The sequence below is a fragment of the Sus scrofa genome, chromosome 8 (genome assembly GCF_054392235.1).
Source record: "Sus scrofa isolate SSC_HxYL_T2T_F1_AM1 chromosome 8, Sscrofa_HxYL_maternal_Yorkshire_Landrace_v2.0, whole genome shotgun sequence".
Classification (NCBI taxonomy): domain Eukaryota; kingdom Metazoa; phylum Chordata; class Mammalia; order Artiodactyla; family Suidae; genus Sus; species Sus scrofa.
Window position 1 is genome coordinate 137,974,559 of NC_139390.1, and position 20,062 is coordinate 137,994,620.

Below are 20,062 nucleotides of genomic sequence, written 5' to 3' on the forward strand. Positions count from 1 at the left end.
TGGGTAATTCTTTCCTTCCATGTGCAGTGCTGTCTGTGCCTTTTAAGATTTTTAGCAGCATCTCTGGCCTCTACACACTAGATGCCACTAGACTGCCTAGGGTATGACAATCAAAAGTGTACCCTGACAAGGCAAAATATCTCCTTTGGGGCAAAAGTCTCCTTGGTGGAGAACTATGCGACTGGTTGTTTTTTGTTTTTTTGTTTTGTCTTTTTGCTATTTCTTTGGGCCGCTCCCACGGCATATGGAGGTTCCCAGGTCAGGGGTCTAAGCCTACGCCAGAGACACAGCAACGCAGGACCCAAGCTACGTCTGCAACCCACACCACAGCTCACGGCAACGCCGGACCATTAACCCACTGAGCAAGGCCAGGGATCGAACCCACAACCTCATGGTTCCTAGTCGGATTCGTTAACCACTGCACCACAACGGGAACTCCACGACTGGTTGTTTTTAACGCAGTTGGTCAAAGTTAAAAGTTGGGGCTCTGCAATCTGGCTTCTTGAGTTCGAATCCTAACTCAACCTCTTGCTGGCTAGGTGACTTTGGCAAGTTACATCACTCTTCTATCCATAAGTTTCTTTATCTCTACAATACTCATTCTAATAATACCATTTTTTAAAGTTTTTTTTAAAGTGCCGTTGATTTACAGCGGAGCACTGTTCTCTGCTGTACAGCAACGTGACCCAGTCGTTCACAGAAATGTACACATCCTCCCTCCTCTTACATTACCTTTCATCACAGTCCATCCAGGACATTGGACGTAGCTCCCTGTGCGGTCCAGTAGGGCTTCCTCGTTTATCCCTTCCAACGTGATCGTTTCCTCCTGCTGACCCCAAACTCCCAGTCCATCCCACGCCCCCACTCTTCCCCTTTGGTAACCACAAGTCTGTTCTCTGTGAGTCTATTTCTGTTCCGTAGATAGGGGGACTAACATTCAAAAATTGGTTGCATTTCTGTATACTAACAATGAAATATTTAAAAAGAACTATAAAAAAACTCTTTAAAACTGCACTCCAAAAAATTCAATACCCAGGAATAAGTCTGACCTAGGAGGCGAGAGCACCATTTTTAGAAGTACAGTTCAAGGGCATTAAATCTGTTCCTGTTATTGTGGCCATCACCACTGTCCGTCTCCATAACTTTTTTCAATTGGAGTATAGTCGACTTACAATATTGTCTTAGTTTCAGGTGTACGGCAAAGAGATTCAGTTATACACATTTTTAAAGATTTTTTTCTGTCATAGGTTATCGAAGATTGAATATAGTTTCCTGTGCTATACAGTGAATTATTGTTTATCTTATATATAGCAGTGTTTATCTATTAATACTTACTCCTAATTTATCCCTCCCCTTCTTAAACTTTCGGTAACCATAAATTTGTTTTCTAAGTCTGTGTTTCTGTTTTGCAGCTAAATTCATCTGTATTTTTTAGATTCCACATATAAGTGATAGCACATAATATTTTTCTTTCTCTGTGTGACTTAATTTACTTAGTATGATATTGTGCAGGTACATCCATCCATGTTGCTACAAATAGCAATATTTCATTCCTTTCTGTGGCTGAGTAATATTTCACATCTTCTTCTCCCATTCATCTGTTGATGGACACTTAGGATTCTTCCATGTCTTGCTGGTATAAATAGTGCTGCTATGAACATCGGGGTGTATGTATCTTTTCGAATTATAGCTTTTGACTTTTCTGGATATTGAAATGGCTGGATCATATGGTAGCTCTGTTCTTAGTTTTTTAAGGAATCTCCATACTGTTTTCCATAGTGGCTGCACCAATTTATATTCCAGCCAATGTGTAGGAGGGTTCCCTTTTCTCCACACCCTCTCCAGTGTTTATTATTTGCAGACTTTTTGATGATGGCCATGCTGACCAGTGTGAGATGGTACCTTACTGTGGTTTGGATTTGTATTCCTCTATTAGTTATGCTGGGCGTCTTTTCATTTGCCTTTTGGCCATCTATATTTCTCCTTTTTTTTTTTTTTTTTGTCTTTTTTGCTATTTCTTGGGCCACTCCCTTGGCATATGGAGGTTCCCAGGCTAGGGGTCAAGTCGGAGCTGTAGCCTCTGGCCTACGCCAGAACCACAGCAACGTGGGATCCGAGCCACGTCTGCAACCTACACCAGATCCGAGCTGCATCTTCAGCCTACACCACAGCTCACGGCAACACCAGATCGTCAACCCACTGAGCAAGGGCAGGGACCGAACCCGCAACCTCATTGTTCCTAGTCGGATTCGTTAACCACTGCGCCACAACGGGAACTCCTATGTTTCTCCTTTAGAGAAATGTCTACTTAGGTCTTCTGCCCATTTTTTGGTTGAATTGCTTTTTTCGCAATTGAGTTGCACGAGCAGTTTGTATATTTTGGAAATTAACTCCTTGTTGGTTGCATTGTTTGCAAATATTTTCTTTGATTCCATAGATTGTCTTTTCCTTTTGTTTATGGTGTCCTTCATGGTGCAAAAAAAGTTTTAAGTTTGATGAGGTCTCATTTGTTTACTTTCTCTTAGTCATTTTGCCTTGGGAGACTAATCTAAGAAAACATTACTATAATTTATGTCATGTTTTGCTTATGTTCTCTTAGAAGAGAAGTTTTATGGTGTCAAATCTTATATTTAGGTCTTCAAATAACTTGGAGTTTATTTTTGCATATGTGTGAGAATGTTCTAATTTCATTGATCTGCATGAGGCTGCCATCTCCATATCTTTTTTTTTTTTTCTTTGTCTTTTTAGGTACTCACCCGTGGCATATGGAATTTCCCAGGCTAGGGGTTGAATCAGAGCTGTAGCCACCAGCCTACGCCACAGCCACAGCAACACCAGATCCTTAATCTACTGAGCAAGACCAGGGATTGAACCTGCATCCTCATGGATGCTAGTCAGATTCGTTTCCACTGAGCCATGATGGGAACTCCACCACACTTTTTTCATCACCCTGAACTAAAACTTAAACAATGACTCCTCATTCTCCTTACCTCACCTCCACCCCTACCCCTGTAACCACCATTCTATTGTCTGTCTCTGTGTATTTGACTATTCCAAGTTTTACAAGTAAAATCATACAGTATTTGTCCTTTTGTGTCTTGCTTATTTCATTTAACATAATGTTTTCAAGATTCATCCATGCTGTAGCATGTATCAGAATTGCATTTCAGGGAGTTTCCTAGTGGCTCAGTGGGTTAAGGATCCGGCCTTGTTGCTTCTATGGCTTGGGTCACTTCCGTGGCTCGGGTCACTGCTGTGGTATGGGTTTGATCCCTGGCCTGGGAACTTCCACATGCCATGGGTGTGGCAAAAAAAATTTCATTTTATTTTAAGCATGTATAATATTGCTTTGTATGTGTTGGGCAGCAAGAAATTTTCCTCTACCCTTCCAGGTCCTTCGGGCTGGTCTAAGAATTAAATTGGCATGAAACAGATTAATAGGAGAAAATTAAGCAAAAATTGAGTAAATCAACAGGTTTACTTCACCTTAAATGCAAATTCAGCTAAAGAGAAAGAGGATCTTGAGCTTAATGGTTTGAGATTTCAAAGCGGAGGAAGGAAACTTACACTGAGATGGAAAAGTGAATGTAAACAAATGTTTGCTGGGCCATGGGGGACAATGGGATACAGAGTGGACTCTGATCTCTAGAACCTGGCTCCACAACTAGCCTCTGTTCTTTGTAGATATGTCGGTGGTAGCTCTATTCTGGGAAAAGGCCCTTTATCCAAATTCTTCAGGCAGCTTATGGGGAGGTAAAAAGAAAGAGTTTTCCAGTCTTCTGTTTCTTAAAAATAATCAGCCTAAATTCATCCTCATGCCGAGGGGACGCATTTTGGGGGGCAGATTTTGTTCCCTTATGTATGCACATATCACATTTTGTTTGTCCATATTCATCCGCTGATGAACCTTGGGGCTATTTCCACTTTTGGGGCAATTGGAAGTCACACCACTTTTAAGTGAAGACTTCCGACTCCTGATCTATGCTCTTTCCCACATTATCACAAAAGGAGCTGATTCCTACTTTTTTTTTTTTTTTTTTTTTTTGCTGCAACCACAGCATATGGAAGTTCTCGGGCCAGGGATCAAATCCAAGCCACAGCTGTGACCTACACTGCAGCTGCGGCAATGCCAGATCCTTAATCTGCTGCTCCACAGCGGCAACTCTGGGAACCGACTGCCTTATATAACCTACAGTCTGCCCCGAACTCAAGAGGTTTTCAGGGAAATGGGCATCTCCTATAAAATGATCAGCCAACTGAAATACTGATAGGAGCTTTTATGAATAAATGAATCAAACTAAGTTTGGTTAGTCCATACTTTGTTTCCTTAAGCTAGTATCTCTACTTTCTACTTTTCCTTCATTTAAAAAAAAAAAAAAAAAAACAAAACTTCTTTTTTTAGGGCCACATGCATGGCATATGGAGGTTCCCAGGCTAGGGGTCCAATCAGAGCTACAGCTGCCAGCCTACACCACAGCCACAGCAATGCTGGATCCAAGCCCCATCTGTGGCCTACACCACAGCTCCTGGCAACACCAGATCCTTAACCCAGTGAGCAAGGCAAGGGATTGAACCTGCAACCTCATGGTTCCTAGTCAGATTTGCTTCCACTATGCCACTACGGGAAGTGGCACATTTTATGGAGAGATACCAAGTGACCGTTGGCTGATGCAATATATCTAGAATTATTTCTAGAGGTAAAACTTCATGGTTATGGCAAAAAAAAAAAATATATATATATATATATATTGCCTGCCATTCTATGAACAATGAATGTTGCCCTCCCATCAAATCATCAGCCACTGCAGCCGCCCTAGCCACGCACATTGAGGGGACTTGAGGATGGAGAACAACAGGATGCTGGCCCAGGATAGTTAAGATGCAGATCAAAAGAATAACATCAAGGAGCCCAGACTCCTGCATCTTCCCATACATAGAAAAGCACTAAAATCATTAACTTGAGATGTCTGGGGGTTTTTTGTGATTGGCCATAAACTTTGATGTTTGGCTTTTTTTTTTTTTCCTAGCAAAAACTCCTACATATCCTGGCCCCTTCTTTACCTCTTAGGAGCAGTTTCTCAGGACTCTCTGAGAGGCTGTAACACTAGCTATAGTCCTCAGTGCAGCCACCAAATAAAACATAACTCTTCACTTTTAGACTGTGAATTTTTTTTTCCAGTCGATATTGTGAAACATGGTACAGAGCTGCTTCTCAGAAAGTACAGAGAGTATTTCTCCCGAGTTCCCTTGTCCCTGTGCTAAGTTTTTTACTTGCAGTTGGTCCCACTTCGAAAGCTGACGTTTTAGAACACGTGGACGAAGCCTGCCTGTAAATGTGGCTTACCTTTGTCAGTCTCACCAACACCTGAAACACAGCTGTTCCCTGGAGCTCTGTGCGGAGGGTGCAGGGACTGGACAGAGCCTGAACCAGAAGAGAAGAGTACAGAGCAGAGCCATGAATATTGTCTTGGATCTCCTCTTTCTTCTGATCATCATCATCTACTCCTACTTGGAATCCTTGGTGAAGGTTTTCATTCCCCGGAGGAGAAAATCTGTAGCTGGGGAGATTGTTCTCGTTACAGGAGCTGGGCATGGAATAGGCAGGAAGATTGCCTATGAATTTGCAAAGCGGAAGAGCAGATTGGTTCTGTGGGATATTAATAAGGTAAAGGATTCCTTTGCCCATCTTTTAAAGTTACAAGTGAGATAGGCGTTTAACAAATTATTTGACTTAACATCTGCTTTCTTTGTATTTTTCTTTTTTAACGTTTAATAACTAGATTCCCTAGAGCTTACTCTAATATGCATCAGGATGGTTTGATGAAGGGAACATAAATAACTGAGATATTAGCAGTGATTCTTTTTATGCCATGATTGGCAGGCTTGTTAACACAGACTAAGGAGCCAGGCTGCTTCCAAACTGTTTAAACGGAGCAGTCACTTAATTTCCTTATCTCTGAAATGGGGATAATACCTCACAGGACAGGCAAGAACTGGGGTTAACAAACTGTAACTTGTGGACCAAACTTGGTCCCTGAGCAGCCTGATGAGCTAGATTTTTTTTTTTTTTAACATTTTTAAAAGGTTGTCAAAGCAAAAACCAAACAAAAAACCAAAATCATATTACAGAGCCCCTTAGTTTCCTCTTGCACACAATCCTAAAATATTTACTCTCTGGCTCTTTACAGAAAAGAGGACTAGGCAAATTAATATTTTAAGTGCTTAGAACAATGTCTGGCTCTAGCAAATATTTGTCGTGTTAAATAAAACCTCCATGCAGAGAGTCAGGTTTTTCTTTTCTCTAAATTTTTGAATTCTGATTTTGCCATGAAAATAGTCCCAGAAAAATGTTTACAGAATTTTAATATTAGAAAAAAGTTGTCTGGTTTTTGAGAATAAGCTTTTTCGCACATCTCAGTGAGATTTTAACTGCCATCATATTATTACTCTTTTATGTCCTTTGCTGTCATGTCTAGTTGGCACTGTTTTCTTAAGGCCTTCGAAAATGTCTCTTGAATTTAGAAAACTTGTTCCTCTCTGATTCCTTCTAGATAGTAAAGGATATTATACAAGAAAAAGTTGATACGTTTTTATGTAATAGATATGGGCCTTTGTATTATAGATAAGTTGATAAGCATAAAAGTGATTTGGCATCAGTTTGGTCCTTGAAGAGATTTCGATACACTTTCTAGAAGAGGACAAGAATTTATGAATTGAGAAAATTACTGCCTGCTGTTCTCAGGCATTTATCAAAAAAAATAAATAACTATAAACCCATGAAAAAGGTTTGATGAACTCTAACCTTTGGATCCCTCCAGATGTGTACTTTGGGGAAGAGACCTGATACTTATTAAATACTTTTAAAATTCCAGTGATGAAATAAAAATGACTTATTGAAGAGTCTGCCTGTAGAATGGAACACCTAACATTACTGGGTCCTCCTGAGTCCTTGAATTTTATGGTTAAACATTTAAGGTATTAAATGATTCACACTAAGCCTATAACTGTAACTCAGATCTCGTTTGCCTATGGAAGGTGCTGCCAACTGCCTTTTTTTTAATGCTGGCTTCTTTTGCCTTACACAACACCTCGTGCAAGCAGTTTGCTCACATTCGATCTGAACTGCTGCTTCAGCAACACTATACTAAGTAAACAGTGCACACTGGAGTTGAAGCCAAAGCAGGCATTTTGCTTAGAAGGCGAGGTGTTGCATTTTGCAGTGCTCTGGTTCAGCATCTGATGAACGCTCTGATTACTAGGCTCTCTACTGACCTTGAATCTAGAGAGGAAACAGTGAAATCTTGTAATCGGGCAGTGAGCAAACTCCTAGCCAAAACCTAAATCATGAATGACCCTCCTGTTCTTCTTTACGCCTCTGCAACTCCCCAAAAGGCCGTGAGGGACACTGGCTCTGTGACAGAATGTCCTCATCTCTCTGAGGGTGTGTTCTTCGGGATTTCAGAGTGCTGCTCCAGGGTTTCGCCTGGGGTGAACTACCAAGGGCCTGGGGGTCAGGGTTGCGGGGGAGGTCCCTACCCCCAACCCTACTGGAAACCACCAGCCACCCATTTAGGGACCACCCCAGACAACAGCTACACCACTAACATCCCAACATGGGAAAAGAGAACACAACAGGGAGTTCCTGTTGTGGCTCAGCAGTAGCAAGTCCGACCAGTATCCATGAGGATGTGGGTTCAATCCCTGGCCTCACTCAGTGGGTTTAGGATCCAGCACTGCCGCGCGTTGTTGTGTAAGTTGCAGAGGCGGATCTGGTGTTGCTGTGGCTGTGGCAGGTAGGCCGGCAGCTGCAGCTCGGATTCAGCCCCCTAGCCTGGGAACCTCCGTATGCTGTGAGTGCAGCTCTAAAAAGGGCGGGTGGCACTTTTCAGGTGTCCTTGCCTTTTCACCACAAAGAATCATTAACAAACTGTGAGAGGAAAAACATCCTTTTAAAAACCTTATAAGCTTTTCTATAAATGTCAACAGATGTCAAAACTTGAAAATAATTCTAATTTTCCAGAAATGCAGGTCAAGATACATCAGGGTGATTTTGTCTTAGGAAAGAGGTCTTTGCATGTAGGCTGAAAATAAGTTACTCTCTCTGTCTGTATGTCCTGGATCGATGTGCAAAATAGTTACATAGATGAGAACCTATCCAGTGCCCGTTGTCCATTGACGCTCCAGAATAATTGAAGGATGTAATATTATGTTCACAAGAGCTGTGGCATTGTCTGCCCATGAAAGCTTTTCTCAAGTAAGGATTCTTCTTTCTCCTTCCCTCCTAGAGGCTTAAATCAGAATGGTCGAGAAAAGTACGATGGGCAAAGTATATAGTTTAAAATTAACCACTAGTTTAGAATTGCTGCTTGGGGCTTTACCGCCTATTACAAGTTGGTACTCAACAAATATGTGTGTTTTTAGATTTTTATTTTTTCTATTATAGCTGATTTACATTGTTCTGTCAATTTCTGCTGTACAGCAAAGTGACCCAGTCATATATGTACACACACACATTCTTTTTCTCACATTATCCTCCATCATGTTCCATCACAAGTGACTCGATACAGTTCCCTGTGCTGCGCAGCAAATATATGTTAAATGAATTATTGAGTTTTCGTTTCTTCTCCATACTAAAACATCTCCTTTCATGACACCACAAAGAACAACCTCTTTCAAGCATGTTCTTTTTTTTTTTTTTTTTTTTTTTTGTCTTTTTAGGGCTAAACCTGTGGCACATGGAAATTCCCAGGCTAGGGGTGGAATCAGAGCTACAGCTGCCAGTCTACACCACAGCCACAGCAACTTGGGATCCAAGCCATCGCTCACGGCAATGCTGGATCCTTAAACCCACTGAGCGAGACCAGGGATCGAACCCACATCCTCATGGATACTAGTCGTGTTCCTTTTTGCTGAGCCATGACAGGGATTCCTCAAGCATGTTTTTTAATTTATAAGAATGTAGCAAAACTAGGTGAAAACACATCACTACGACGAGCATTCCCTGGCGGAAAAGTCAGGTAGGATCTCTGTAAATTAGGTAAACAGTGCCTCTCGTGAAACTTGCTTCCAAACAAGGAGGACATTTTGGGCATGAATTTTAATCTTTCAAAAAGTTTCTTCTCCAATGCTTTCTCCTTCAGCCTTGTGCCCTAACTGACCTACATCTTTCTGATTTTTTTTTTTTTCCAATTACAGCATGGTCTTGAGGAAACTGCAGCTGAATGCAAAAAACTAGGGGCCACGACACATGCGTTTGTGGTAGACTGCAGTAACAGAGAGGAGATTTACAACTCTGTAAACCAGGTGAGACTGCAGGATACAAATTGCTTCCCGTACTTTTATGGCCCCTTACATGGAAATATGAAAAGTTTTCTCGTGACCGCCTAATTTAAGCTAGATTTATTTTATCCTCTGCTAACTGAGGTAGTTGTGTAAACCAGGAAGGAAATGCAAGTCTTCCTTCCATGTAATCCACTCAACTTCGCCTATTGCTATTGTTTCATATTCTTAATCATTTCATTCTGATCAGACGTGTGCCGTGGTACAGAGTGACAGAAGATTTATCATCAGGGAGAAAGTTCACTTTCTAGTTTCATTTTAGTGCTCTTACTTTTGCAGTAATTCTTTAATTTTTTCCTTTAATTATTTCCTCTTTGGGATTTCATTTATGTCGGTGCCAATCTAATCTTCTGTAAAAAAATATATTGTTAATAATTATTATAACAATTTTCTTTTCTTCTTTTTTTTTTTAATGGTCACACCTACAACATATGGAGGTTCTCAGACCAGGGACTGACTCTGAGCCATGGCTGTGACTAAGCCAGATCTTTTAACCCACAGTGCTGGACTGGGATGAAACCTGAGCCTCTGAGGCAACATGAGCCACTGCATTTGGATTCTTAACCTACTGTGCCACAGCAGGAACTCCTATAACAGTTTTAAGAGTAAATATCAAATGCTTATAACAGGCCAAGCACTCTGATAAATGATTGCACACTTTAATTTGATCCTTACAAACACTGTTAACTTCATTTGAGAGATGAGCAGACTGAGATTCACTTCACAGTAGGTGGTGAAACCAGGATTACTCAATTAGTACTTTTTAAATCTTTGGTTAGAACTTATATATCAGTTAATCAAGACAAGTATTAATTTCACTTTATTGGTTAGTTTTTAAAATTTATGAGGTACTGGGCACTGGAATTTAGATGTTAGAAAGCCGTTTAAGAGTTCCCTGGTGGCTCAGCAGGTTAAGGATCCAGCATTGACCCTGCTGTGGCAGGTTTGATCCCTGACCTGAGAACTTCTGCATGCCTTGGACATGGACAAAAACAACAACAACAACAACAACAAAAAGTGAAAAACAGTTTGTCTCAGCTTCATGACAGTACTCCCTTTGCAACCACCATTTAGGCTATTCCTGCCTGAACTCTGAGAGCTCTCATCAAATAGAAATAAGAACCAATCCCTGGATGATATCAGGCCCAAGTCTGAGTTTCTATAATACCTCCAATGAATTTCTTTCTATTTCAAAAGGTAAAGAAAGAAGTGGGTGATATAACCATCGTGGTGAATAACGCTGGAACGATATATCCAGCTGACCTTCTTAGTACAAAGGACGAAGAGATTACCAAAACTTTTGAGGTCAACATTCTAGGACACTTTTGGGTGAGTGTGAGTCAGAAACATTCCCAGTTTGTGTATGTCTGACACCCCCTCTTAAGGTACACCAAGTTCACAATTGAGTTCCCATCCCTCTGGGGAAACTCCCTAACTTTGCCTCAAGTCAACACTCATCAAGTATTTGCGTCTCTGACGGAAGGACACAGAGTTCAAGGGGACACAACTCACCAGAATGTAGGCGAGTTAGTCTTATCCACCAGCACCTAACACAAAGCCTGGCATGTACCAGCGCTCAAGAAGTGTTTGGGGAACTTTGATGAAGATTGTTCATCATCAAAGCTTTGGAGAAAATACTATGCACAGTCACTTATGACTTCACATCATGGAATGAGGTCTTTTTGGTGTTTTGGAGAAAATACTATGCACATTCCCTTATGACCTCACGTCATGGAATTTTAGAATGGAAAGGACAGCAAAACTCACTGCCTGGGTGTCTGTAGGGTTGGGAATTCCTCTGGTCAGGACTCTGAGACAAGCTCTAGGTCTAGGCTGGGGCTTAGAGACATGGCTCTACAGACCTTAATGGCTTGGTTTTGTGAGAGACTGAAATATGCCGATATATGAAACGCAGAGAGTGTTTTTATGAATTCATCTTCCAGTGCCTCTATTAGCAGAAGGCATAGAACCTAGGAAAATCTGGGAAGAGAGAGGAAAAACAGAACTGTGTTCCCCCTTTTCCCCAAGCCCATCACACAAGCTGATGAGAACTGATTACTACGCCCGCCCGCGACATAGAGACCAGGTGCTTCATTGTCTCCAGCTGCGTAGCACTTTATATCAACGTAGTTGATTAAAGCAACAATAAATGTTCCTTTTCCTCCACAGTTTCTGTGGGTGAGGAATGTGGGGGTTGCTTGGTTTGGTAGTTCTGTCTCTAAGCATTCGCATTGGGTCCATAGGGTGGGTTTATAAAATTCTCATAAAATATTATTGATATTCCTCTTAAAACAGTAAAGCTTATTGCAGGTAAAGAAAGACTTTGTAACATCAACATATAATGCGCTATATTGCAAATAGGGAGATATTAAAGCCAATCCTGATGCTTACTGACCAGAGGTCAGCCTTTTCTACTCAGCATGAAGTAGGTATATAAGATTTTAATTCCTCATTACAAAGATAAAAGCCTCAACCTCCCTTGATCACATGATACCAGATTACCATGGGGACTTTTTTTTTTAATTCTGAAAACTCTGAATTTTCCCCTTAATCATATTGTTTAGATGACACACCCATAAAAGAGATTTTGTTATTTTTCCCTCTGGAGGGATGACGGGGGATATTAAGATGAATTCTTGGCATGTGACGTACAGTGCACAGCGCTCAAGGCCAACCCAAACCAATAATTTAAGTCACCATTTATGTCCTCTCCGCAGAAGTAGTCATGGAATCTTGCTTCGTCTTTCATTTCATTGCAAACATTGTCTCAATTGGCCTTTCGTCTTAAAAAATAAAACTTCCTAATTTGGAAAACTAACACCTGTGTCGTTGTTTCTCTTCTTTCTGCAATGACCCTGAAGATCACAAAAGCCCTTCTTCCAGCGATGATGAGCAGAAACCATGGCCACGTTGTCACGGTGGCTTCACTGTGTGGTCACGGAGTGATTCCTTATCTTATTCCATATTGGTAAGTGTTCACCTCTAGCAACGCTTTATATTTTCATACTTTTCAGGCTTATTAGACCTCAGATTCCAGTCCTCCTAGCAAGGTAATTTGGATTTACAGAATTTATGTTGTAGTTTAGAATAAACTTTAAAAATGACTTCTCCTAAAACAATGCAACGGGTTGAAATCATTTAAAATATTTTTAGAATTCTGAAAACTCTTCAGAGCAATGAAAGAAATCGGTAATGCTGAGCCCATTTCCATTGTACCCTGCAATGAGAAGTTGCCGATAAAAGAAATAGGGAACTCACAGACTAAGAGGCAAAACATGCAGAAGTCCAAGGAACACAAATCATTGCCGTGGCCTGGGCACCCAAGATAAGCTAAACAGAATGGCCCCAGGATCAAAACATTTTCCAGCGTGCTTGTGCCATGAAAGATTGTGTGTGTGTGTGTGTGTGTGTCTGTGTCTGTGTCTGTGTCTGTGTGTCTGTGTGTCTGTGTGTCTGTGTGTGTGTGTGTCTGTGTGTGTGAGAGAGAGAGATTTTAAGAGAAAACCTCTACTATATTAAAAGATGCAGATAGCATATTCCATGCTCTACCAAGGACAAAAAGAAAAGAAAGTGGGAAGGCCCTAAGGATACAACACTGGAAAATATCTTTTCCTTGAAGCTTCTTTAATGGCTTGTCATTTTGTTATTCCTGCCTTATATCAACCTCATAGAAAAATTTAACTTGTGAACATTTTGGCCCCCCAAAATGTAACCGCCAATACAGGCATGTCGGTAAGTGGACGTGGGGGTGATAGTCAGTTGGTTCATTATTTACTTACACATCCATGTTCAAGGTTAAATTTAGTCACAGACCATATTATTTCTGACACTGGACATAGTCACTAATGTCAATTAAAATTTCACTGTAGGTTAAGGTGTCCTCGCCCAGACATACGGTGGTTTCAAGCTGCCTCTACCATCTTAAAACACAAAAGAATTTTCTCAACTTAAACATTTACTTTTGTTTTAATGTTTAGAAATGTGGAACCATGATGTAATAAAGGTTTTCTTTTCCTTCGAGAAAGCAGCCGGCCTTTAACTTTATTACTCTTATTGTCATCTGGGTCAAAAATATGATTCACAGTACACAGCTCCTTGTAGGTAATAAAGTTATTATGCATATGCTATTTGATCCCAAGACAGCCTTATTTTTTTTTTATTTTGTGCCTCTGACCCTGGAAAATCTATAATCTATAATTCAAATTGAAGGTCTTAGTTAGAAACCATCACGGATGATATTGAGTTTTTCTTTTTACACCACGTCTTAAACCAAATTGATCTCGTATGAGACAGCCTTATATTTAATTACCAGCATTTTATTTTATTTATTGTGCTTTTTAGGGCAGCACCTGTGGCATATGGAAGTCACCAGGCTAGGGGTCGAATCAGAGCTACAGTTGCTGGCTCACACCACAGCCACAGCAATGCAGAATCCGAGCCACATCTGCAACCTACACCACAGCTCATGGCAACGCCGGATCCTCAACCCACTGATTGAGGCCAGGGATCGAACCGGAATCCTCATGGATCCTAGTCGGGTTCGTTAACCACTGAGCCACGAAGGGAACTCCCACCAGCTTTTTAAAGACCAGAAAATCCAAGGAAGAAGACAAAGTGAAGTATTGAAGGTTGCACACACCAACACCCACATCACCTGCAGTCTTTTCACTCCAGACCTTCACAATGAAATTAAGAAGCCAAGGGGGACTCCACAATTCAAGAGAGAAACCATTAGGAGGGGAAATGTGTAGAGTCCCATAGAAGTTTGTGAATATAAATATTAGCTATATTATTTTTCTAAAGATGTTTTTCCTGATTCACATTCTTCAAAATAAAAACAGCAGTAAAGGCTGATTAGAAAACAGTTTAAAGATTGAACGGGGAGTTCCCATTGTGGCGCAGCCCTAAAAAGCAAAAAAAATATTAAAAAATAAAGATTGAATGGAAAACCCTACATGTAGAATGGAAAAGGGAGCAGTTAAGCCAGTCAGTAAAAGCTACTAGGATTTGTTCTATGGTTATCGCTGCTAATAAAGAAATTGGCACATTCAGAACTCAGTGAAATCATGTATGAAAACAGAAGTGGAAATGCGTGACCACGTGGCAGATTTGGAGGTTTGGCTTTTACTTGTTCTCAAGCCAACCTTTTCTTCTCACAGGAAGCTGAGGAATGTGTTTCGCTGCCCCTGACCTAACAGTGCTGGATAATTCTTTTACAGTTCCAGCAAATTTGCGGCTGTTGGCTTCCACAGAGCTCTGACAGCAGAACTTGAAGCCGTGGGGAAAACTGGTATCAAAACCTCGTGCCTCTGCCCGGTTTTTGTGAACACCGGGTTCACCAAAAACCCAAGCACCAGGTGAGGTCAAAATCAAGTTCGGATGGCAATATGGCATAAGCACTTGGTATAAAATCTATATGAGAAATTGTTGGGTGGGTCAACAGAGAAAGTGGGAAAAAAAAGAAAAGCTATTTTTTCTTATTAATGTTATTGTATTGCCTTTATGTTTTCACCTTGAAGTTAGTTGCACAAAGGGGAAAATGCATTAGGGACTAGCAGGGGTGATCCACTGCCAGTAAATTAGACAGTGGGCATTTGTGTCCAGGTGACAGGTTCGACACACACGCAGGTTTGTGTTGGGGAGTGGGCAGGATGGAGAGGTGCGATTCAGGGGATAGCAAGGGTGTCCTCTCCCGGAAACCACACCCGCAAAATGAATGGCACCTAAGATTCCCCTCTCCCGTTCGTGGTTCGTCCTCTCAAATAGAGTATGGAAAGGAAGCACGTATATGCCCCCTTTCCATCTTCCGCAGCACTGGCCACAGTACTGCATTACAATACTCCAACATTTTCGAAACTTGTCCCATCCTAAGAATTATCACCTACCTCAGAGGCTGGGTTGTAGAATGAGGTAGGGGACATCAGGGAGAGAAGAGGCAGTACCCAATAATTTAGAAATCTGTTGGTTTATAGTACTCTGTGCTGGCTTGCCACTCAGTGCCATGGAAATATCAATCACCTAATAATCTGCAGCAAATCACATGATCTCTTAGAAAGGAAGTTATAGCTGTCACTTCTTAACTCCTCTGTACAATCTTTGTATTCATTAGCTGTTCAGCCTATGCCTAGACAGCTTTCATGCAATGCCTCCAGACTTTTTTTGTTTGTTTTTTGTCTTTTGCCTTTTCAGGGCCACACCTGCGGCATACGGAGGTTCCCAGGCTAGGGGTCCAATCAGAGCTACAGCTGCTGGCCTACCCCACAACCACAGCAACGCAGGATCCAAGCCGCGTCTGCGACCTACACCACAGCTCACAGCAATGCCAGATCCTTAACTCACTGAGCGAGGCCAGGGATCAAACCCGCAACCTCATGACTCCTAGTCAAATTCGTTTCCACTGAGCCACGACAGGAACTCCTCCAATCCATTTATGTTTTATTTCCTGTTACCATCTTGCGTGATGGGCAAGATCTTGCACTGGAGCTGTGGTTATGAATACTTCTCAGGAACCCATGTATACAGGCTTCCGTATAAGCAGAGCCATACCTCTGGTTGCAGCATTCCTGGTGCCTATCTTGAACTCTCATTAAACTGCCACCTACGCAAGTCAGCAGTGAATCTCAAGTAGTAAATACCCTCAAAACAATCCAGCTTCATGGGATCCCTCCACAAGAAAGCAAGTATACCTGGCTGTAGAATCTTCTTGTGTCTAACAAGCCCTGAGAAAAGAGGTCCGATGTTTCCTTTCCATCCTAGGGTTACTCTACCCGTTACTCTTCCCATTGCTCTACTATCTAATTCCTCCCCGACGTTCTGATGTTTTGATCAAGTGAGTTGTGAAACACACCAACTGGATGGCAAAGTATAAGACTGTGATCCCAAAATATCAACATGGCTTGCGAGAGGGGCAGGTGCCTTTTGTGCAGTGAATCCTGGGACCTTTCAAATGCTAATTAGGGAAAAGATAAGCTAATTTTTTTGCCTTCATTAATTAAAAAGCAACAACAACAACAAGAACCAAACTTTTCTTTTCAAATCACAGACTATGGCCTATACTGGAGACAGATGAAGTTGCAAGAAGCTTGATAGATGGAATACTTACCAATAAGAAAATGATTTTTGTTCCATCCTATCTCAATATCTCTCTAACACTAGAGAGGTAAGTATAGCACAGACCACCTAAAACGCTAAAACGCCAGCACAGCGATCATTATGGAGAGTCTTTCAGTTGTAGAAGTTGCCATGGAAACTCTCCATGCCTGGGGAGAACAGTTAAGTTTCCTCTGTTATTGCCCAATCTATAAAAAGAGAATGATTCATTTTCTCTGCTGTCTCCGCCCAACCTTTGCCAGAGACTATTCTAGCTGAAGGAAAGACAGTTTAAAGAGAATGCAATGTGGTGAACTAGCTAAAAATAAATGGTCTATAAAGAAATCTGCAGGGGTTTAGATTAGGACTGCATTGAATCTATAGATCAACTGGGGAAGAATGGACATATTAACAATATTGAGGTCTTCCAACCCAAGAACACAAAGAACACAATATCTCTTTTTATTTTTTCACCTTTATCAATATGTCAATGTAGTTTTCAGTATACAAGTCTTATTCACCTTTTGTCAGGTTTATCCAAAAGTATTTCATTTTGTTTTTTCTTTTTAGGGTTGCACCCGAGGCATATGGAGGTTCCCAGGCTAGGGGTCGAATCAGAACTACAGCTGCTGGCCTACACCAGAGCCACAGCAACACCAGATCTGAGCCATGTCTGTGACCTACACCACAGTTCATGGCAACGCCAGATCCTTAACCCAGTGAGTGAGGCCAGGGATTGAACCTGCAAGCTCATGGTTCCTGGTCGGATTCATTTCCACTGCACCACGATGGTAACTCCAGTATTTCATTTTTTTGATGCTACTGCAAATGACATTTAAAAAAATTTCTATTTCCCATTGTTCATTACTAGTATGTCTTTGGTTTTTGCATTTCGATCTGTATTTAGCAACCTTGCTAAACTCATTTATAGTGCCTTTTTGGAGATTCTAACAGACATTTTTTACATAGATGATCATATTGTCTGAACATAAAGACACTTTTACTTCCTTTTTTACCAGTCTATATGTTTTTTTATTTCTTGTCTTATCACGCTGGCTGGACCCTCCCATGCAGTGTCAGAGAGGACTGATGGAAGCGCACATCCAATTGCTGTTTCTGATCTTGAAAGGAAAGTAGTCAGTCTTTCGCAACTAAGGATGACATCAGCTGTAGATTTTTTTTTCATTTCTTCTTTATCAGGTTGAGGAAGTTCCCTTCCTTTACTACTTCGATGAGAGTATTCATCAAGTAGATATAATTTGGGCAAATGATTTTACTGAATATACTAAGACGATCTTGGGCTTTTTCCATTTTAGCTTGTTAATATGGTGAATTACACTGACACATTTTAAAGATTAAACCAACTCTGCATTGTAATGTCTTTGATTTTTGTGTCAAGATAGCTCATAAACTAAGTTGGAAAGTATTCTCTCCTCTTCTCTTTTCTGGAATAACTTGGGTCAAGTAGGTATTATTTCTTCCCTAAACATTTTAGAGAATTCGCCAGTGAAGCCATCTGAGCCTGTGGTTTAGCTTCTTAGCCAAACAATAATGTCCTCAAAGGCAGTAGCTATTTATTTCTGAAGTACTTTAGTCTACCTTATTATAGAAGGGTATGGGATTATGCTGGATATGCCTTCTGTAATATGGAGTAAAAACTCTATAAATGGAGTAGAAACTCAAGGAGAGGTGGAGAGACGGGTGGAATGGATCCTGGTGGTGTTAATCTATGAACTCTTAGCATCAGGAGTCATTGACAATTTTAGCAATAAATCCAGACTTTTAGTTTTAGATCTTCATTCGTCTATGATTTCGTGCAAGAGTTTACTAATACGACATGAAAAGGTGCCAACAGTGGTATCTATCAGTACCTTATGTTTGCATACTATTTGCACTGTGAGTGTTAAAAGAGGCCCACTGAAAAAGAGAGAGGCAGATGTAAAGGAAGCGCAGAATAAAATTAAATGCAAACCAGATAATTCTCAGGGTATAACCACAAACAAGAACTCTGATGTCAAATGTTTCAAATCAAAATTTTTTCATCTTTTTTTCCTCAGATTTCTTCCTGAACGTGCCTTGGCAGCTATAAATCGTGTGCAGAATATTCAGTTTGAAGCAGTGGTTGGCCACAAAACCAAAATGAACTGAATTAGATGAGCTCTGGGCCGAGATGTATGCACCTTAATGATGTGGAACTAAATTTAGAGTCAATTCTCCAAAGCTTGATTTCACATTTTTCAGTGCCGTTACTATTAAAAACACAGCAAGAGTCAAATGAACAAGACTAATTATCTGTCTTTCTCTTTCTTTTTTTTTTAGGACCACACCCTCAGCACATGGAAGTTCACACCACAGCCACAGCCACAACCACGCCAGATTCTTAACCCAGTGAGCAAGGCCAGGGATGGAACCCACACACTCACGAATACTGGTCGGGTTCTTAACCCCTGAGCCACAACGGAACTGCTGTCTTTCCCTTTCTCAAGATGATTATGTGGCTTTAACTGGGCTTACATAAACATACTTAAAAGGTCATTTTTCCATAAGATGTTTCTTTTCTTTCCATTTAAAGGTAGGCATAGCTACCTCTCTGAGAGTAAATACAATAAGAACTTATTTGCACAGTGGAGTTTTCAGACTGTTCTTAGAATAGCCTTCTAATCTGTAGTCAAGCCACAGAATGTCAGCAAGTACACAGTGTGAGATAGCAGAGATGAGGTTTAAGCAGGCACCTTGGCACCAAAAGACAGATTACTCTTATGAAATTCAACATCTGGACACTTTCTCTAGCTTCTCCCTTGTTCATCAGCTCCAAACGGTGCAATAGTATCTGGGCCTTTCTCACCTGACTCTGTCTCTTGAATGGCTCTTACAGCCACCAGGAGAGGGCCTGCCCTCTTCATAATCTCTTAAAATTCTATGACATTCCTAAGGTAATCTTTCTTGAATATTGAATTTGAATCTGAAATTTTAGCCTTATGATAACCTCTTTCTTTGTAGTTTATGCTCTCATACATCATCGGTGCCGGAGATGTTTAGACAGTTTTGAGTTTCAAAAGCAAATACTAACACAGGAAAAGGAAGGAGGCTGGCTACCCAAGAGCGTACAGTGGACCATGAGATGGAGAGGAAAACAGAGTGATCTTTCTCTTTTTTTCAATGGAAAGAAGACTCTGACTCCCACTATATCAAGACTAATCTTGCTTTTCTGGGTTTTTCACATGGGTCACAGAGGGCTTTTGCATCCGCTATCCTCCTGTTTTATCCTCATTAAAAACAAATGATTATAACCAAATTATTAATAAAAACAATTTTTAAAGAACAAATGATAAATATGTTGCTGTGCTTTAAAAAAATAACCTCTTGTATTTAGAAAATTAAGAGTTTTAACTTCTAATCTCTGAGTTTTTGTCTCCCTCAGGAAGCAAGTATCTGGGTGATGACAGCTAGATCTTGCAGATGTTGAGGGGGGCCTGGGGTTCACTCAACTCTGGCTTCTTTTGAAAATTAGGAGTATTGGGTTTGAGTTTTGTTTTCGCTTTGGCTGTGCCTGTGACATACAGAAGTTCCAGGACCAGGGATCGAACCCGCACCAGAGCAGCCACCAGAGCATAGCAGTGACAATGCAGGATCC

The 20,062-nt window shown here is 40.9% G+C and overlaps 1 protein-coding gene across 2 annotated transcripts; it reads left to right on the forward strand.

The window, feature by feature from the left end:
• Positions 1 to 5,182: 5,182 nt before the first annotated feature.
• Positions 5,183 to 19,825, forward strand: HSD17B13 (hydroxysteroid 17-beta dehydrogenase 13). Of its 2 annotated transcripts, XM_021100397.2 has the most exons (8): positions 5,183 to 5,665; positions 9,196 to 9,303; positions 10,537 to 10,668; positions 12,201 to 12,307; positions 14,559 to 14,696; positions 16,382 to 16,498; positions 18,486 to 18,600; positions 18,748 to 19,754. In XM_021100397.2, the coding sequence occupies exons 1-7, from the start codon at positions 5,456 to 5,458 to the stop codon at positions 18,574 to 18,576; spliced, it is 903 nt and encodes a 300-aa protein (XP_020956056.1). In that variant the 5' UTR covers positions 5,183 to 5,455; the 3' UTR covers positions 18,577 to 18,600; positions 18,748 to 19,754.
• The last annotated feature ends 237 nt before the right edge of the window (positions 19,826 to 20,062 follow it).